Source organism: Sminthopsis crassicaudata, chromosome 2 (genome assembly GCF_048593235.1).
Source record: "Sminthopsis crassicaudata isolate SCR6 chromosome 2, ASM4859323v1, whole genome shotgun sequence".
Taxonomy (NCBI): Eukaryota; Metazoa; Chordata; class Mammalia; order Dasyuromorphia; family Dasyuridae; genus Sminthopsis; species Sminthopsis crassicaudata.
Window position 1 is genome coordinate 319,415,580 of NC_133618.1, and position 16,725 is coordinate 319,432,304.

The 16,725-nt window shown below is 36.4% G+C and overlaps 1 protein-coding gene across 3 annotated transcripts in view; it reads right to left on the reverse strand.

Annotated features, from left to right (window-relative positions):
* The window catches only part of SLC8A3 (solute carrier family 8 member A3), a 208,390-nt gene that overhangs the window by 7,122 nt on the left and 184,543 nt on the right, over nucleotides 1-16,725 (reverse strand). For all 3 annotated transcript variants that reach the window (XM_074290153.1, XM_074290154.1, XM_074290152.1), the window contains exon 3: nucleotides 14,421-14,524. In XM_074290153.1, the coding sequence (XP_074146254.1) occupies nucleotides 14,421-14,524 (104 nt within the window). The remainder of the gene's footprint in view (nucleotides 1-14,420; nucleotides 14,525-16,725) is intronic.

The following is a 16,725-nucleotide window of genomic DNA, read 5'->3' on the forward strand; positions in this document are numbered from 1 at the left end:
CAACAAAACAAAATAAAACCAAGCTTCAAGACACTTTCCCCAGAAATTTACAATTTGGTGCTTTGGATGAGAAGAGTAGAGAAAAAACATGAGAAGATACATTTCTTATGCATATTAACACTTATTAACACCTTTACCAAAATGATTCAGATACTTTATAGGCATCCATTAATTCCCACAGTGACCACTGTCTCTATTTGCTTATAGGAAAATAATCAAGAAATTGAATCACATCCCCAAGTCACTCATTAAGATACAGAAAAGATGAGATAGAAATCCCAAATCCTTGCCCAACATCTATCCCCAAACTATTCTGGCTCCTATTTTTTAGGTAAAGATGACTTTAGCTCTCTTCCATTGATATGTAACTTCTGTCATCTTTCATGTGGAAAAGTGCAACTGTTGAACAGCTAGACATAACTTCATGACATAGTGCTGGGTAGAAAGTAAAGAACATTGGACCCAGTAGAAATGCCTGCCATGTTGCATAAACAGCTGTTTACAGCATTTCTGAACTGGGATTGTGCCAATAAAGAGTAGGCTGCTTCCAGGAATATCAACATTTAAAGTGCATGCCATTCTTCTCACAATAAGGAACCTGGAAAATTTCCCAAAAACTTCATGAGCTTTCATGTAATAATGCTGAAAACTAACTCCATGGAAGCTAGACAAAATTTTCTCAAAATAATTCTGATTGTTCAACTCCAATCAGTCTCTTTGCTTCCTTCCAGAGTTCCCTCTGGGAAGTCTAGCATCCTGAATCTATAGCCAATAGAAGCTTTTCATAGTTTGAAACAGAAGTTCTTCCCAATTCCCAAGTAGTTCTTGCCAGCCAGTCCCTTTTAAGGCAGCTTCAATATAAAGATAGATACATTTTCTGTCTTAAAGAATAAAAAGCATTTGGGGGCTTATTCCTTCCAGAGTTTAGCTTAGACACATCCAGTCTCACATGTGCACATACAATTAATTCTTTCATTTGTCACCTTAATTACTTTCACACCACATGCTGAGCTTCCTTGGGGATTCCTATACTTTGGATAGTCTTAAGGTAGAGAGATGAAATAGGATCTTTCCTTTCTCTGTAGCTTGATGAATTGGTGGTAAAAGGAAGAAAAGTAACTTCAGCCCATGTTGGTTTGGGGACCCAATAAAAAGCACAAAATTGAATGATCCTTTGAAGAATTTCTCCAACATCAAGGATGGCAAATAGTCAGTGGGAGATCTGAAAAACTTATTTTTTTTTCAAAAATCTTTGAGAGGCTGGAGCATTTCTATCAAGCAGCTTCAGAACTGTCCAGGGTACTATTTTTTCCCTGTTAAGTTTAAAATGCAACCAGACTTTGATTATTCCCAAAAAGGTTAGGATTCTCTTATGGGAAATTGTCTCCTCAAATTTCTAGATGAGTTGACAATCTCCAAGTGCTTTCAGTTCCTCTAGCCTCTATCATTTGAGCACCTCAATAGTGAATTCCTTTAGACAACAACAGGCTACGGCTAGAGTATAAACTTGTAAGACAGTCTTCTGGACATACAATAGTGATCTTTAAGGAGTGATTGGAAAGTCCCCATAAATATTCTGAGCCACTCCATCTTCAGGGAATTATTCTATATATTTGTGTGTGTATGTGTGTGTTGTGTATTTTATTGGATGTTATTGTCTCACAAAAGGAAGGTTATACTCTGTCTAGCAGAGACTGTGCTATTTTTCCCTAGGTCATATCTGTACATGAGACACACAGCTCCTTATACCAACATAATGAGCTCCCTAGTGATGTGTCATTGTACCTGTGTAAGTCTTTGTCTATCTGTCAGTCTAGTACTGCATCTATTAGGCAGAATATTGATTTACCTATTGACCTATCCACTTCTCTATAATGTCAATCAAGCTTGTTGTCCAGCTTTCTATATAAATTTCTATCTTCTTCTGAATTTCTGTCTGAAACATTGTTTTTGTTTATACTACAGCACCTAGAAAAGAGCTTTATAATATTAAATCCTCCATAAATATTTGCTGATCTACATGTCTCCAAAGCACCATAAATACAGAGCCTCAGTTTCCATCTACAATATTCATTCATTCAATTCAAACCTCAACTAGGATTTCTTGAGAGAAAGCTAGCAAAAAAAACAATTATTCTGGTCACTTCATGATTCAAGGGAAAGTAGGGATCACTGATGACCTGGACAATTTGCTTGGTATATGAGCAATATTTATCAAATCTTGAAGATTACAAAGAAGAGTTTCAGAGGAGGAAGAGCAGATGAGATTATGGGTGATGTTTCAAAAGCTCATTCACATGGGAAAAATAGACACAGAATGCAGCCTGGGCTTGATTAGACAGTATAAGTATAGAAGGGTTTAACTTCTACTGCCTCATTGGGATAGGTTGCCCAACCTATATACATATATATATATATACATATATATATATATATATATATATATATATATATATATATATATATATATATATATATATATATATATATATATATATATATATATAAGCTTGAGGCTACCCAATGAACTTAAGTCATACTCCCAAATGACAGCTTCCTGAATTCAGAAGTCTATGAAAATGCATTTTTGTATCTAATTTAAACTTATAGGCAGATCAAAATTGACATCCATGAAGGGTAGGGTAAGAGTAGGCAGTTTATAAATTTTGGAGAAAAAGCTTTTTCCTCTAATATGAAACCCTGAAAAAAATTTAATTAGTGAGAATGGTTGAAGATTTTGGTAGGACTCCATATGACAGAATTAAACCATGAAAATTATCAGAGAAGGGAAAAATGGGACAAGTGAAGATAAAGTTTCTGAAACCAAATGTATTTCTCCTCTTGTCTTGTCATCTTGCCTTTTCTTCTCCTTTTCTTTTTCTACCTCTTTTCCTCCCTTTTTTCCAAATAAGCACAGATCTACATCATTAAAAAAGGAACTCACTAAAATGTGTGATTTACATCGACAACCTAGCATTAAGTTTGATGAGTGGTTTCAGCTACTGAAAAATAATGTAGCACATGGTAGGAAGACCTTTTTGTCCTTTTCACAATTTCAGATGGTACATCACCAAGAGGTCTGGAAGCATATATATATATATATATATATATATATATATATATATATATATATATATATATATATATATATATATATATATATATATATATGACATTTCTTAAGAAGTAATAAAATATCTTCTGATAAAACCACATTTCCTCTTGCCTTGACCCTTTCTGCACTAATCTATTAGCTGCAGCTCCTCTCATACCTAAGAGAAAGGCAATGCTAACAATTTGCCTTAAGTCTAACCAATACTTCATAGTTGGATTCTACTCACAGAAGCATATCCCAGACTCAGGAATGAATTACACATTCTAAGCCCAAAATGTATTTCAGAATCTCTTTGAAATTAATTTTATTCATTTCATTAGGGCATTCTAACATCTCTGTTTCCAGCCAAAAGAAAAGCTTCAAATATTTCTTTGAGTTTACTTACACATTTCTTCATATAGGTAGGTATGAAGGTCAATGATGACATTTCCAAATGTTCTAGCAGCTTGGTTCTCAGCACCAATCAAAAGTTTTTATGCATAGTAAGTGCTTAATAACCGTTTTTTGAGTTAAATGGAATCAACGATATAGAAAAGTTCTAGCATCTATAAAGCTCCCACATTATTGCATAACTATCTTTTCAATAATTTGAGGGGTTTACCCATACATCCTCAAAAGTTATCTGAAGAGCATGTTTTGAGGTGCTATATAGCTCAGTCTCTCTTTCTCCCATAGCTTAATTGAGATATCAGGTATAACAGGGTGAGAGTTCATATTTTTTCATTTCCCATCCAAGAATCAGAAAGGACTAGCTAAATAATAGGTCCAAAGAATTTACACATGGAAGGAATCTTAGAAATCATCAAAACCAATTTCTTTTTTTATTCATGAATCCTTTATGCAACATTCCTGACAAGTCCAAAATCTGTTTGAACACTTTCTATGAAGAGAAATTCCTTCACCTAATAGGCAGGCCATTTAATTTTTGGATGTCTCTGTCAGGAAATGCTTCCTTATCTTAAGCTAAGTCTGTCTTCTTCTAATCTTCAACCACTCCCCCTTTTGCCATCTAGATACGGATAGAACACATCAGCTAATTCATCTTTCATATGAAAAGTTCTTCAGACATTTGAAAAGAGTAGTGATGTTCTTGCCTCCTTCCCTTATAATTCCATGTTACAATGATGCTAAGGATGCCACCTCAGATTCAAGACTGTACAACTGGTGAAATGAGAACCTAAGCCTTTGAAGAACTTGCCAAGATTAAATATTTTAATATCCCCCAGCTGACTGCAAAACCTTAGTTCCTACTGACCCAATGAATGTCCTTTAAAAAGGGGCAAAGGACAGAAGTCATCTGAAAGCTGATGGAAAAAGAAAAGGAAAAACAAACCTCTTACCTGGAGTCAACAGGAGTGCTGTTTGTAAATGGAAACCATATAGGAAAAAGAGAGAAAATGGAAGAGTTAATGTCCCATGTGGTAATATTTTCTAGGTTGTTGGGATTTTTTAAAGGTGCCAGAACAAGGAGAGCAGTGCTGTTAGTAGGTGAGAAATCTGCAGCCACAAATGAGTTTTTGCAGAAGCAGTAGGATGCAAATGAAGCTGATAAGAGGGTTGTCCACTGGGGGCCTAGGATTCCAGATTCTCCCTTTTCTATTCCCAGTACTTCTGGAAATGGAATGGAGGCCAGGGCTTGAGTCAGGGCTAGAATAAGACTTAGGCTAGGGGAAGAGGAAGGGTTGTATAAGACATAAGGGCCTGAGTTCAACAATACGTAAAAGAGGAAATAAAGATGAAATCATCAAAAACCAAAGGGAACAATGCTAGGCTTGCCATCGGTGGTGGATATAATCAAAGACATGAACCCTAATGGTAATTCCTACATTCTAGTTTGGGAAAATGGGACAATCATTGGGTCTATACTTCACTTCATGGGGCAAACCAAACTTCCTACTTCAAGGCAGGGAAACTTCTCAAATTGTCCACTGGACCTAAATACTTACAAAGAGCCTCTTAGCTGTTGTGTCAAATAGCCTTCTGTCCAGAGAGAAGAAAGAGGAAGACACTTATATATAGTATTTGCTACCTTTTATTATTTTTTTAAATTTAGATGTAAATAACAGTAGTCTCAGGCAGCTAGGTAACTCATTGGTTAGAGTGCAAGGCTTGAAGTGAGGAAGGCTCATCTTCCTGAATATAAATATGGTCTCAGACATTTTCTAGCTGTGTGACCCTGAACAAGCCACATTACCCTGTTTGTCTCAGTTTCCTCATCTGTAAAATGAAATGGTAAAATGAAAAGGAAATGGTAAATCACTCTATTATCTTTGTTAAGAAAACCTACCAGGGGTCAAAAAGAGTCAGGACAGAAAAAATGACTACACAAGTGAAACAGTTGTCCCTGTAACTATATTAAAAACTCTTTTTTTGGACAAAGTCTTCCTTGTGTTTCAAGATCTAGAACTAACCGATTTTTTGAAAATAGAACACATTATAGTTTCATGTTTTAATTTCATAGCATTTCACTTTAAGGAATCCAAAGCACTGTTTCTATAGGGCCTCTGGGATGGACAGAAATAGTCTATGCTATTTTGCTGGTGTGAATTATTGGAAAACAGACAGGGGATTATGAATTATGTTAGAATTAAAGTCCCTAGGAATGGAACTCAAGCCTTCTGATTCAAGTTTATTATTCAATGCCACTAAAGTCAAATGTGATTTTGCTTCTGGGGGAAAAAAAGCCTGTGAAGAGGAAAAACAGAAGCTGCCTCTTTCAGTTCACTGACCAAGTCCAAACACTCAGCTAATTGGCCACCATCCCATGGAAATGACTAATATGGTCAGATTTGACAGATATGGCCTCTCTAGGAAATACCCAGGGGCCAGGGGCAAGGAGCCCTAACCTTCCATTTGTAATGTTTCTCTTAGGAAGTAGACCTCAAGAGCAGGAATCAAAATCAGATCATAGGACCCCAACATCATAGCTGACTAGAATTTCACTAAACTCTGACATTGTTTCAATAAATCCGAGTCATGCTGCTCAACAGCTGTTAAGTAGGTCAAAGAAATTCAGGTAGAACTGACCCTTAGTGATTTGAACTCTGGGAGGCTACCCCTTTTAGAGACTAATGCTAGGGAATTCTGGGAAATCTGTGAGAACACCAATGTGTAATTGCCCTATATATACATACATACATATATATATATATATATATACATATATATATATATATATATATATATATATATATATATACACACACACACATATACACACCCACATATGCACATAGTACATGTGTATTTGTATGTATATGTGGGTATTATATATATACATATATGTACATATGTATGTTTGTATCTCTCTACATATCTGATCAGAGAAGAATCCTTTGCTCATTCTCAGAGTGCTCCAGGAATGAAAAGGAAAACTGATTTTTTTCTATAAAGAATCAAGAACAACATTATAGTAACCTCCACAGATTCCAAGCTTGATGCCTCATCATGGCACGGAGGTGACTTTGTGCTGTCAAAGACTATACAAGCAAATTAAGTTCTAGCAGATTCTACCCTGCTGCAGAGGCTTATGATTTTGGCACAGAACAAATCTGTTTCCTGAGGACCAAAGACTAATCATCAATTGGTCATAAAAACCCCATGAAACATAGTTCACAGTACTGGGCAATCTTCTTATTTTTGCAATGACAATGGTAGGGTAGTGAAAAATGGAATAAGGAATGCTAAGAATTAGGTAATTTTTAATCTATATATACATTTTAACTTGGCTATTGGTGCACTAAATGTTAGATCGTTTTCTAATAATTGACAAGTAACATATTACCCAAGAAAGAGAATCTTATCAAACTCATCATTCTTGCTATAAATGAAATAAGATAAAAGAAGCAAGTTGCAGATAAATGCAAGGATGGCTCATAGATTCTTCTTTTAGAAACAAATAAAGGCATTGGGGGAGATGATTTTATCATGTGTCCAAGTGCAATAGGAAATAAAATTTTATTGGACAGCTCATATTGCAGTGCTCATGATAATTATTTGCAAAAAGGTCAACATAAAATAACAGTATAAACACCAATGTTTGTTGCAAAAAATTAAGAAGGGAAATTCTGGGAACAACCTGATTAGACCTGCCAAATTAAATCAAAATACACACTGAAACTTTGTGACTTCAGTTCACAATTGAGAATAAATTAAGGTGATGAAATAGGGAAAAGACTTTTAGATGACACAGAAATCTTATTTCTCTACATCATTTATAGTTTGAGAAAATGTTAGATAGGTACTAGACATAATGAACAATAAGTAACATAACCTATGCAAAAAATAGAAATAGACTAAATTGTAATACACAGAAAATAACCCATTACTGAAATGAGAATCATTCTTGATTCAGCTGTTTGTCAGACTTATAAGGACAAAGATCAAAACTGGTACAAAACTACCAAAAAAAAAAAAAAAAACCAATAAAAATTAGAAAAATGTGTGACAATTAAAGCAATCCTAATTTTTTCAAACAAATGTAATATTAACTTATTCAAACAGATTGTTCCATATGGATGGAAGAAAATTTATGTATAAAATCTATAGAAATTTCATATAACTGATATTAACTGATGTAGTTCAATTGCAAAAATGAGGAGATCAAAAGAATTTTTCAATATATCATTCAAAAAACATTCATTTCTAAGCTGAGAGATGTATTAACCAAAGATAATAATAGTTTAGAATAAATACTCATTTAGTAGAATCCTACAGAGTACGATAATGAAAAATTATAAGGAGTAGCACTTCATAACATGAAGGAAAATACTAAAAGGTAAAACCAGTTTAAAGAAAAATTACTCAGAAACTCAACTAAACAAAGTATCCTGAAAGCATTTAAGGGTGAAAATGCAAGGATGACAATAAACAAGAAAAAAATAGGAAAAGTCTGCAGATATTTTTAATAAATTATTTTCAACATTGAAGACATTAGAGCTCCCATGCTTAGAATTAACATCACAGTCCCAGATATACTTATAGAATTAGCAGAACTGGTGTTAAAAAAAAGAATGATAGAAAAATCAGTTGAATTGGACAAAGTATATATAAAGGAAGACTGCGCTGGATCACTTGGAAGGGTATTCACAAAGTTACTAAAGGCAAAGAAGATACCAAAGGCATAAAACAGATCTTAGACAATATTAATACCAAAAATGTTTAAGGTAACTAAGAGATTATTAATATCTATTGACATATTCTACTTTCCCATGTATATGATTTTGAGATCATTTACACATGCTTCAGGAGAATTGAGTCAATGATGGGCAGGGGACAGTCATTTTTTTGCAAGTGAAATCCCATGGTAGACAATATATTTATCATCACATAATTTTTCAAAAGTACAAATTCCCATTCCCTCTCTCTTTCTCACCACTTGTGTGACCCTGGATATATAACTCAAAGTCTCTATATTTCAGTTTCTTCACTATGAATTGAGAGTATTGAAGAAGATTCCCTCTAAAGTATTTTCTAGCCTTAAAATCTGGGATCAATGACCTCTCCCAGAAACAAAGATCCATGTAAATATTCTACTGGTGGTGTTAATATACAAGCAAGACATAAAATGTAAATCTCCAAAGACCTGAAAATGAATATTACCTAGAGGGCAATCTGCAGGTTTATGGTAGATGTGAACAGATTGCAACATTTAACAAATAAGAAAATTCAAAGAAGACTGCCAGCAGGAAAATATATGATAGGAATATGTATTGCCCTCATGATAATGATAGAGCATAAAAGATAAACAGCCCTAATGTTCTAGGGAGATTGTAGTAGCATCGGGAGAAAATAAGGAATCCTATCCCCAGCATGTTAGGTCTCCAAGAAACAACTTAAGAGAGTTAGAGTCACATAGGATTACTAGAGTAATCATTTAAGTTTATGAGAGTACTAGGATTTATCAGATAGACAAATGGAGGATGCTTAGATTTTCTGCTAATATGACCAGCAATGGTAATACACTGTGGTCCTTGCTGCAGGGAAGGCTAAGGCTGGTGGATCATTTGAGTTCAAGTGTGCTGAGGAACAATAGAGCTTAAGTTGATCTGATACCTGCAATAATTCTAGCACCAATGTGGCAAACACCTCTAAGTGGAGGACTACTAGACTTCCTGAGATGGGGCAAACCAGCCCAAGTTAGAAAAACAGAGGAAATGAAAGCTTCTGTTGCTGATCAGTATTAAGTCTGTGCCCATGAGTCACCACTATACTTCCATATCAGATGTAATAGGGAGACCCATTCTTTAACAAAAAAAAAAAAAAAAGATTCATTCATTAAAATGAAGACCTTGGCCAATGACAGTTTCTGCAAGGCGTCATCATAAGAACTTGATCCTACCTTAACACTCAAGGAAAACTCTAGAGAGAATTCTCAGTGAGGCTGGGCCACAATCCAAGGCCTCAAGGATAGGATGTCCATATTTTCATGTTATCCTTAGATTCCACATGCAGATCCAAGAAGAACCTTGTAAGAAGTGACCTGTCTAAATTTCCCTTTCTTCATTGAAATTCTGTATCCTAACAACCTCTATAATAGTTGCTAGCAAATAAAGCTAAAATTAATGACAATCTCATTTATATTTATTATAAACACTACAAAATGGCAAGATATCCCAATTAGTAATATTTCTTGTGTTTTTTTGTGAAACATTGATACCAATTCCTTTGTCTTACGTGAGTCATACATAATTGATAAATTAATATCCCCAACTCACAGGTATAACCATGTTGCTTCCCTGTTCAAGAACTTTCAATAGTTACTTGACCAGGCCACAGTCTTTTGGCAAAAGCAGAAACTCCTTGACTAAGCATTTGAGACCTTCCACAACCTGTTGCCAGCTCTCTCCAGATTTATTTCACATTACTTCCCCCTCAAACAGTCGGTTATTCCAGCCAAACTGGACTATTTCCTTTTGCACAAACATGTCACCTCCTGTTTTCCTATATTTGAATAACTCATTCTTCTTTCCCTGAAATGCACTCCCTCCTCATTTCCATATTTAACAATCCTTCAAAGCTTAACTCAGGGTTCACCTTTTCTATGAAGTTTTTCTGGATCTGTACATCTCCCTAAAGTTACTACCCTTCTGTCTTCACAGCTCTTTTCAGAGGTTTTTATTCAAACTTTCCTTTACTTTTGTCACTTCCTACCCTATAGGATGCTTATCTTTATTCATCTTATGTCTTCCCTTCCTCCCCTATAGAATTAAAGCCCTTTGAGGCTTGGGCTGTCTCCCTTTTTGTCTTTATTTCTTCATTATCAAGCACAGTATTTACACACAAGATCATACAATCATAAATTTAAGGCTGGAATAGAATAGATATCCAATCAGTATTTGTTGACATAAGACATGAAAAAGGAAGTTGATAGCATTATGTCAGATACAATTCAGAAAAATTCTGTAAGGCTCATTCCATGACCTCTAATCACTTAGCTTCCAGTTTGACATAATTCCACCAGTTCTTATCTCTCATAGAATTTTAACAGAGAAGGGATCTTTAAAGATGATCTAGTCTACGCCTTTCATTTCACAAATGAGGGCTGGAGACAGTCAGTGTCTGACCTGAGGTTACACACTAATGAGTAGCAAAATGAAGATTCTTAAACTCAGGTCCTATAAATCCAAATCCATTGCTCTTTCTACTTGTCTCTCTATCCTTATAATAATTCTAATGAAGAATATTGGGCATGCATTGCAGAATTCCTATCCCAGCCTCTTACATATCTGATATTGCTCTTGACAGTGCTCTCCTCCTCCAGGCCAGCTGTGTTCCTTGTGCCTTGTTCCTCCCCCATCCAAGCAGCTCATCCAGAGCTTTTAATCCTATTTTTGAAATCTGCTCTATTCTCTCAGCCTAGGGTCTTCTGTTTCCAATCTAGTTTCTTCCTATGAATGGAATTATAATTTTGGCAAGATGGAAGGACATTTAAGGCTCATCCAACTGTACCATTTTAAATACTTTTATGACCCTCATTTCACACACACACACACACACACACACACACACACACACACACCCCTAAACTATTAAGATAATGAAAACCACCTCTTGCATTTTTGTCTCAAACTTTTAAAATAGCAGAGATCTCAAGGGTTTGCTGGTTAGTTTGCTTTTGAGACTCAAAAAGGAAACTTATCTCCCATTTACTTCTGATCTTATATACAAGTAGTAGAAGAAATCTAAGAAACAAGAAATTAAACCCAGACAACAGAACGAAAAGTTTAAAAATTGCCTTGAACCTTTATTTTTAGGAAAATAGATTTTCCGAATTCCTCTGCCATTCTGATATCTTGGTCACTATTTCACAACAAGATTCAGATCTAACTTTGATTCAGAATTCTGCTGACAATTTTCTATCCTAACTCCTCTAACCAAATTAACCACTTCAAAGCATTTGCCTTCTGGGATTAAAGCTTTTAACCAAAAGGAAAGATGCTAACAAGAGATCAGTGATACTTTCAATAGTTGGTTGCTTTCTTTTTGGATGATTTTATGGCAAAGTTGACTCAGATTACTGATCCCCTTGCTATTACTGAGGTGGAGAGAGGAGGAATAGAAAAAAGAGCTGGTTTATTTGATGAAGAGAAGAATGGTAAAATGTGTCCTTGCTTCTTTCTACTTTAAGCTGTTGCCAAACTCCATCACCATCTTCTTGCCAACAGTCTGTCAAGAATTGTTGAGACATTTTCATTTTTGCCTATGCAGTTTTGACTGTGAAAGTAGAGGGAAGCATCTTATGAGGGCCTTAGGGCTGAAGATGTACCATATTTTAAAACTTCCATTCTAGAGGTTGGGGGAAGGGAAATGGCAGTCCTTCTGGTAACCATGGTGTTTCCATGACAATGCTGGGATAAAGTGCCCAAGGGAAAAGCCAGTTAGGGCAGTATCCTCAGACTTTTTGCTGAGAAATTTTTCAGAAGAAAAGTAGAATCCTCTACAATCTTGGGTGGGAAGCAATAGAAATGAGGATTTCTCCATACTGTAGTCTTTCTTCTTTCTGGTAGATTTGTTAGGTCAAGTTAAGCGCAATACTCAAGTATGGGGAAGGGCAGAATTGAAAATGGATACTGGGTAGGGAAATAAAGATTTCGGGTCACCAATTGTATAAAATCTATAGGTATAACATGTGAGACTAAGGTCACCTTAGAAATGGCAGAGATTTGGGACTATCAGATCTGAATGTAAGACAAAAGCACTAAAAGTTCTGAGATAAGAGTCTGTAAGTGAGCCTTTGAGATTCTGGTTGTAGGATTTCTTGCATTCTTCCTTAGGATTTTTGGAAGGAGAAAGGCACTATTCAATATCAGTATCATTCTTTTATTTTAGGGGAATAAAATTCTTCTATGATGATGGCACCTTCTTGACTAGGAACATATTTCCTTTTGCTCCATTGACAGGGTACAACAATCTGTCAGTAATTCTAAAGTCTTCTGGCTTTAGGATCAGTGATCCTGAGGTCCTCTCCACTCCCCACTCCCACCACCCCATCATTCCCCCCTTCCCTAAACTTAGAGTGTTATTGTTCTAACAATCTGTCAATGATTCCTAAAGTTTTCTGGCCTTATAATAGTCCTACAAACATTACTGATTATGAGATAGATAATCTATTGGTCAGTGATAACCAAGTTCCTAAAACAAGTGAATAGACCATTCCTCAGTTCTACCTCTAGGATATAAAATTAGCATATCATCGACATGAACTGGATAAATTTGTCTCCTTGCTTCTGGTTCTTTGCTAAATTCTTTTAGAACTTAGTCCGCTTCAATTGGTATCACAATTACAATAAAATTTGCCCCTTGACTTGGAGATGGGTTCCTGCAAATTCTTTTGAGATACCTCGAGACACTGATCTGTAGCCCCCAACCTTTTGGGGTCCCTTTTGAACCTCAACACCACTGTCCATTGAAGCTCACTAAACCTTAACCTTCATGAAGAGGAGAATAAGCAGATGCCTGGATCTACCTGGACTAAGCCTAAAATGAAACCATACCCACTATCTTGGAGTTTGTGTATTCTTGGATACTCACATTCCTTTACCACTTTAATCTCTCCCCAGACTTCCAAATCAGTGGCCTCCAAAAATCCCTTTGCCTTTCACAAAAGCCAATCCTTACGTTCAACATGTAATCTCATCTTCTTGGTGCCAGTGGGACAACAGTTGAACTTGACCTTAACTCACTGCTCATTAGCAAAAAATACTTTTTCCAAGATCATTTTAAGTGGGGTAGGAGAAGAAGAAGTATGGAAATTGCCTTCTCCATAGGAAAAGGCAGAATTAAAAGTTACAATGCCCGTATCTTTTTCCCCCACCTAAAAGAAGCCATCCCTGAAAAACGAGCCAACCTTAAGAAAGGCTAGGATATCCAATAAATATGAAATTTCCAATGCTTTTGTCACATCTGGACTTTATATGGATGTTGAGACAGTGGTGAGAAAGTGGGACATAACTTTATTACCAAGGGGATACTGCTTTATCTGCAAAATAAACAGTAGGCATGAAGATACCATCTGGTAGTTGGAAATATAGGTGGTCAGAGATAGTTGGGTATTCTGGATTCCTAGCTCTTTTTTTCCATGGTGTCCATAGGTAGCATCTCTATTCTTTGCCTTGTTTTACCATCTATGAAACAGAGGCAAGCAGGCACACTTACCTCAGTCCAAGGAACAGGGAACATGTGGTCAGCCTGCTGAGCACTCATTTGAGGGGGTGGAATGCAGCCAAAAAAAAACCCATCAAAGCATCCCCATAACACACCCAGAGAGCTAGGTTACTCCTTCCCTCTCCCACCCCCACCCCCACCCCAGCCCAGACCTACTTCCAAAGAGCTCTAGAGCAGCATTCAATCCAGGCTAGTGGGTAAAGGGGGAGGGAGGGAGGGAGGACAGACATGCATTAGCATCCCTCTCTTTTCCTTCTCTTCCCCACCCACCAAGGAGTTTGCATGAGAAGAGATTGAAGAGTGGGGGAAGGGAGGGAAAATGCATCATCAGAAACACAAAGGAAAGAAAACTAAAGGGGGAGGGGGATTAATCATAAATTGGGGCTGCTGCAGCTGCACAGAAGGTGGAAAAGGAGGACTGGAAATAAGCTAAGGCTATAAAGGCAGAGATGATACCGAAACAGGGTGAGAGCGAGAATACAGGACAAGTAAAGAATAAAAAAAGTCCATTGGTCTAAAAGAGGAAGGAGGAGAAGGGAGGAAAAGGGGAGAAAAATAGAGCTATTTCATTTGCTTTTTTGTTTTTAAAATTTTCATTTTTAAAATTTTCTTTCTTTCTTTCTTTTTAAGAATCTCACACCTGATATTCCACGTTCCATCCATTTCGGTTCACCAAGGGCAATGAAGAAATTCTCTTGCCTTTCGTATTCCTCCTCATCTACTATTTTAACCCTTACGGTTTTCCTGTAGGGACAACAAGAGAGACAGTGTGTATAGTGGGTTGGTTGGCTGGTCTCCTGGAGTGCATTCTGCAATATAGTACCCATTGCTCTCATCACATGCAGCCCCATCCCGCCACGGCCACTGGCAGGATTATGTTGGTTTTTGTTGGTGGTGGTGGTTTTGGCTTTTTGTAGGTTGGGGGTTTTTTGGTTGTCATTCTAAAAATAATCATAATAATAATTGGTCTCTGTTTTTCTTAACATCTCAGTTGTAAATCTTACAGGTGAGTGGGGAAGGGAGTTGGAGGAGGCAGGAATGATAGGTAGGAGGGGAGAGGGAAGAGAGGGGTAGGAGAAGACAGGGAGAAGATTTAGTCCCTGCTGATGGTTAGTGGGAGGTATCTTTCTGCCACACACATTCCATCTGGCATCACATGGTATTGATGGCACTCTGTCAACTGACTGTCGGCCAAGATTGGGCAATATAGCCAAGGAGATAATTTACCTCCCTTGAGTCTAATATCCATCTTTCATGAAAGATCTAAACTTAATGAGAACAGGGAGCTGGAGAAAGAGAAAGGGAGAGAGAAGCAAGTCTTCCTACACTGTCTCTGGCTCTAAGATGGCTGATTGTATACTATGACTTTCTTTTTTTCCTGCTCCAGAATTTTGTTGGTGGTTAGAAAAGATATGTCAAAGGTACCCTTTGACAATTACAATAGACATTTAAGTTGCCTATAAAGCAGAATTATGTAAATTGAATCCTAAATGCTCGTTAACTTACATAATCATGCATAACATATATAATTATATTAATATAAGTAATGCTGTATCCCAAAGTTGGCTCTAGTACATGGCTCACAAAAGCCATGGAAAAAAAAAATACCCCAGTGTCTAACACAACCTCTAGCTAATAGCAAGTGTCTTATAATTGCCTGTTGACTTGACTTATCTTGATACAAACAGAGGTAATTTTCTGACTCTGAGTAACTCAAAAAAGTATACAGTTTCTTTTTTTCTTTTTTTAATGGAAGTAAAACTATAGGAAAAGCCAGAGTCAGAAATTTTCTGTGATCATAACCATTCTATACCTAATGGCATACAGCTAGGCAACCTCCATTGTTGTACTGTTCCTTTAAAACACACACACACACACACACACACACACACACACATACACACACACACACACACACACACACACACACACACACACACACACATACACACACACTCCACAGAAGCAGCCACTATCCTTGTTTATTTTTAGCTGCTCACATTGGACTAAGGCTGAAATGGCCCTGAGGGCTGAAAGGACTTGAACATTTCATAAGCCTGAATCTTTAGGTATCTACTGAACTAATTTCCTACCTCATTTCAGCGAAATTTTGTAGGTTTGATTTTTTGTTGTTGTTGTTGTAAGGATCACTCGTTCTACATGGATGCCAGCAATTTAGCTAGGCATCTATCACCTAGGTAGATAATTCTACAGACCTGTGCTCAGTTACTTAGGATTCTTGTTTGTTTCTGTGTTTCTATGTATTTTCTCTATCTTGTCTCCCTTTAGATCAAAGTTTTTTAACTGGGTGACCATGAATTCATTTATTTTTTTAATATTTTGATAACAATATTTCAGTATAATTGGTTTCCTTTAAAATACTACTTTATTTTCTTCACTTAAAAACTTTATTTCATAGGTTTTACCTACTCCCAAATAACTCATGAAAAGCATTTATTTAATCTAAGCTAGTAATTTAAGGATTGGGAGGAAAGAGAGAATGGACATGTATAGCATTCATTTCTTTTCCTTCTCTTCCTTGACAATCAAGGAATTTGTTCGAGAAGACATTGAGGAATGGAAGAAGGAGATATTATTAGATTGCCAAATGATCAGTATCACAAAGTTTTAAGAACCCTACCTTTTAAATTATAAACTCTTTGAGGACAAAGACCAATATTCTCTGGAAACAAGTTATTTTGTGCCTTAAGTAAAATATTTATTTCCTGGTTGTCAGCCATCCTGGGGTAGGGAGAAAAGCCTCCAATGTAATATTGATCATAATATTTTCTTTATACTGTCCTCCCTGTCTTTTCTGTCTCTCTCCTTTTCTCTTTCTCTCTCTGCACCCATTCTTTTGGTCCCCCTCTGATTTCACAAAGAAAGCAAGCACCACTGAAGAGATCCCTTATGGGTACCATGTGACAGGTTGACATGTGTATGGC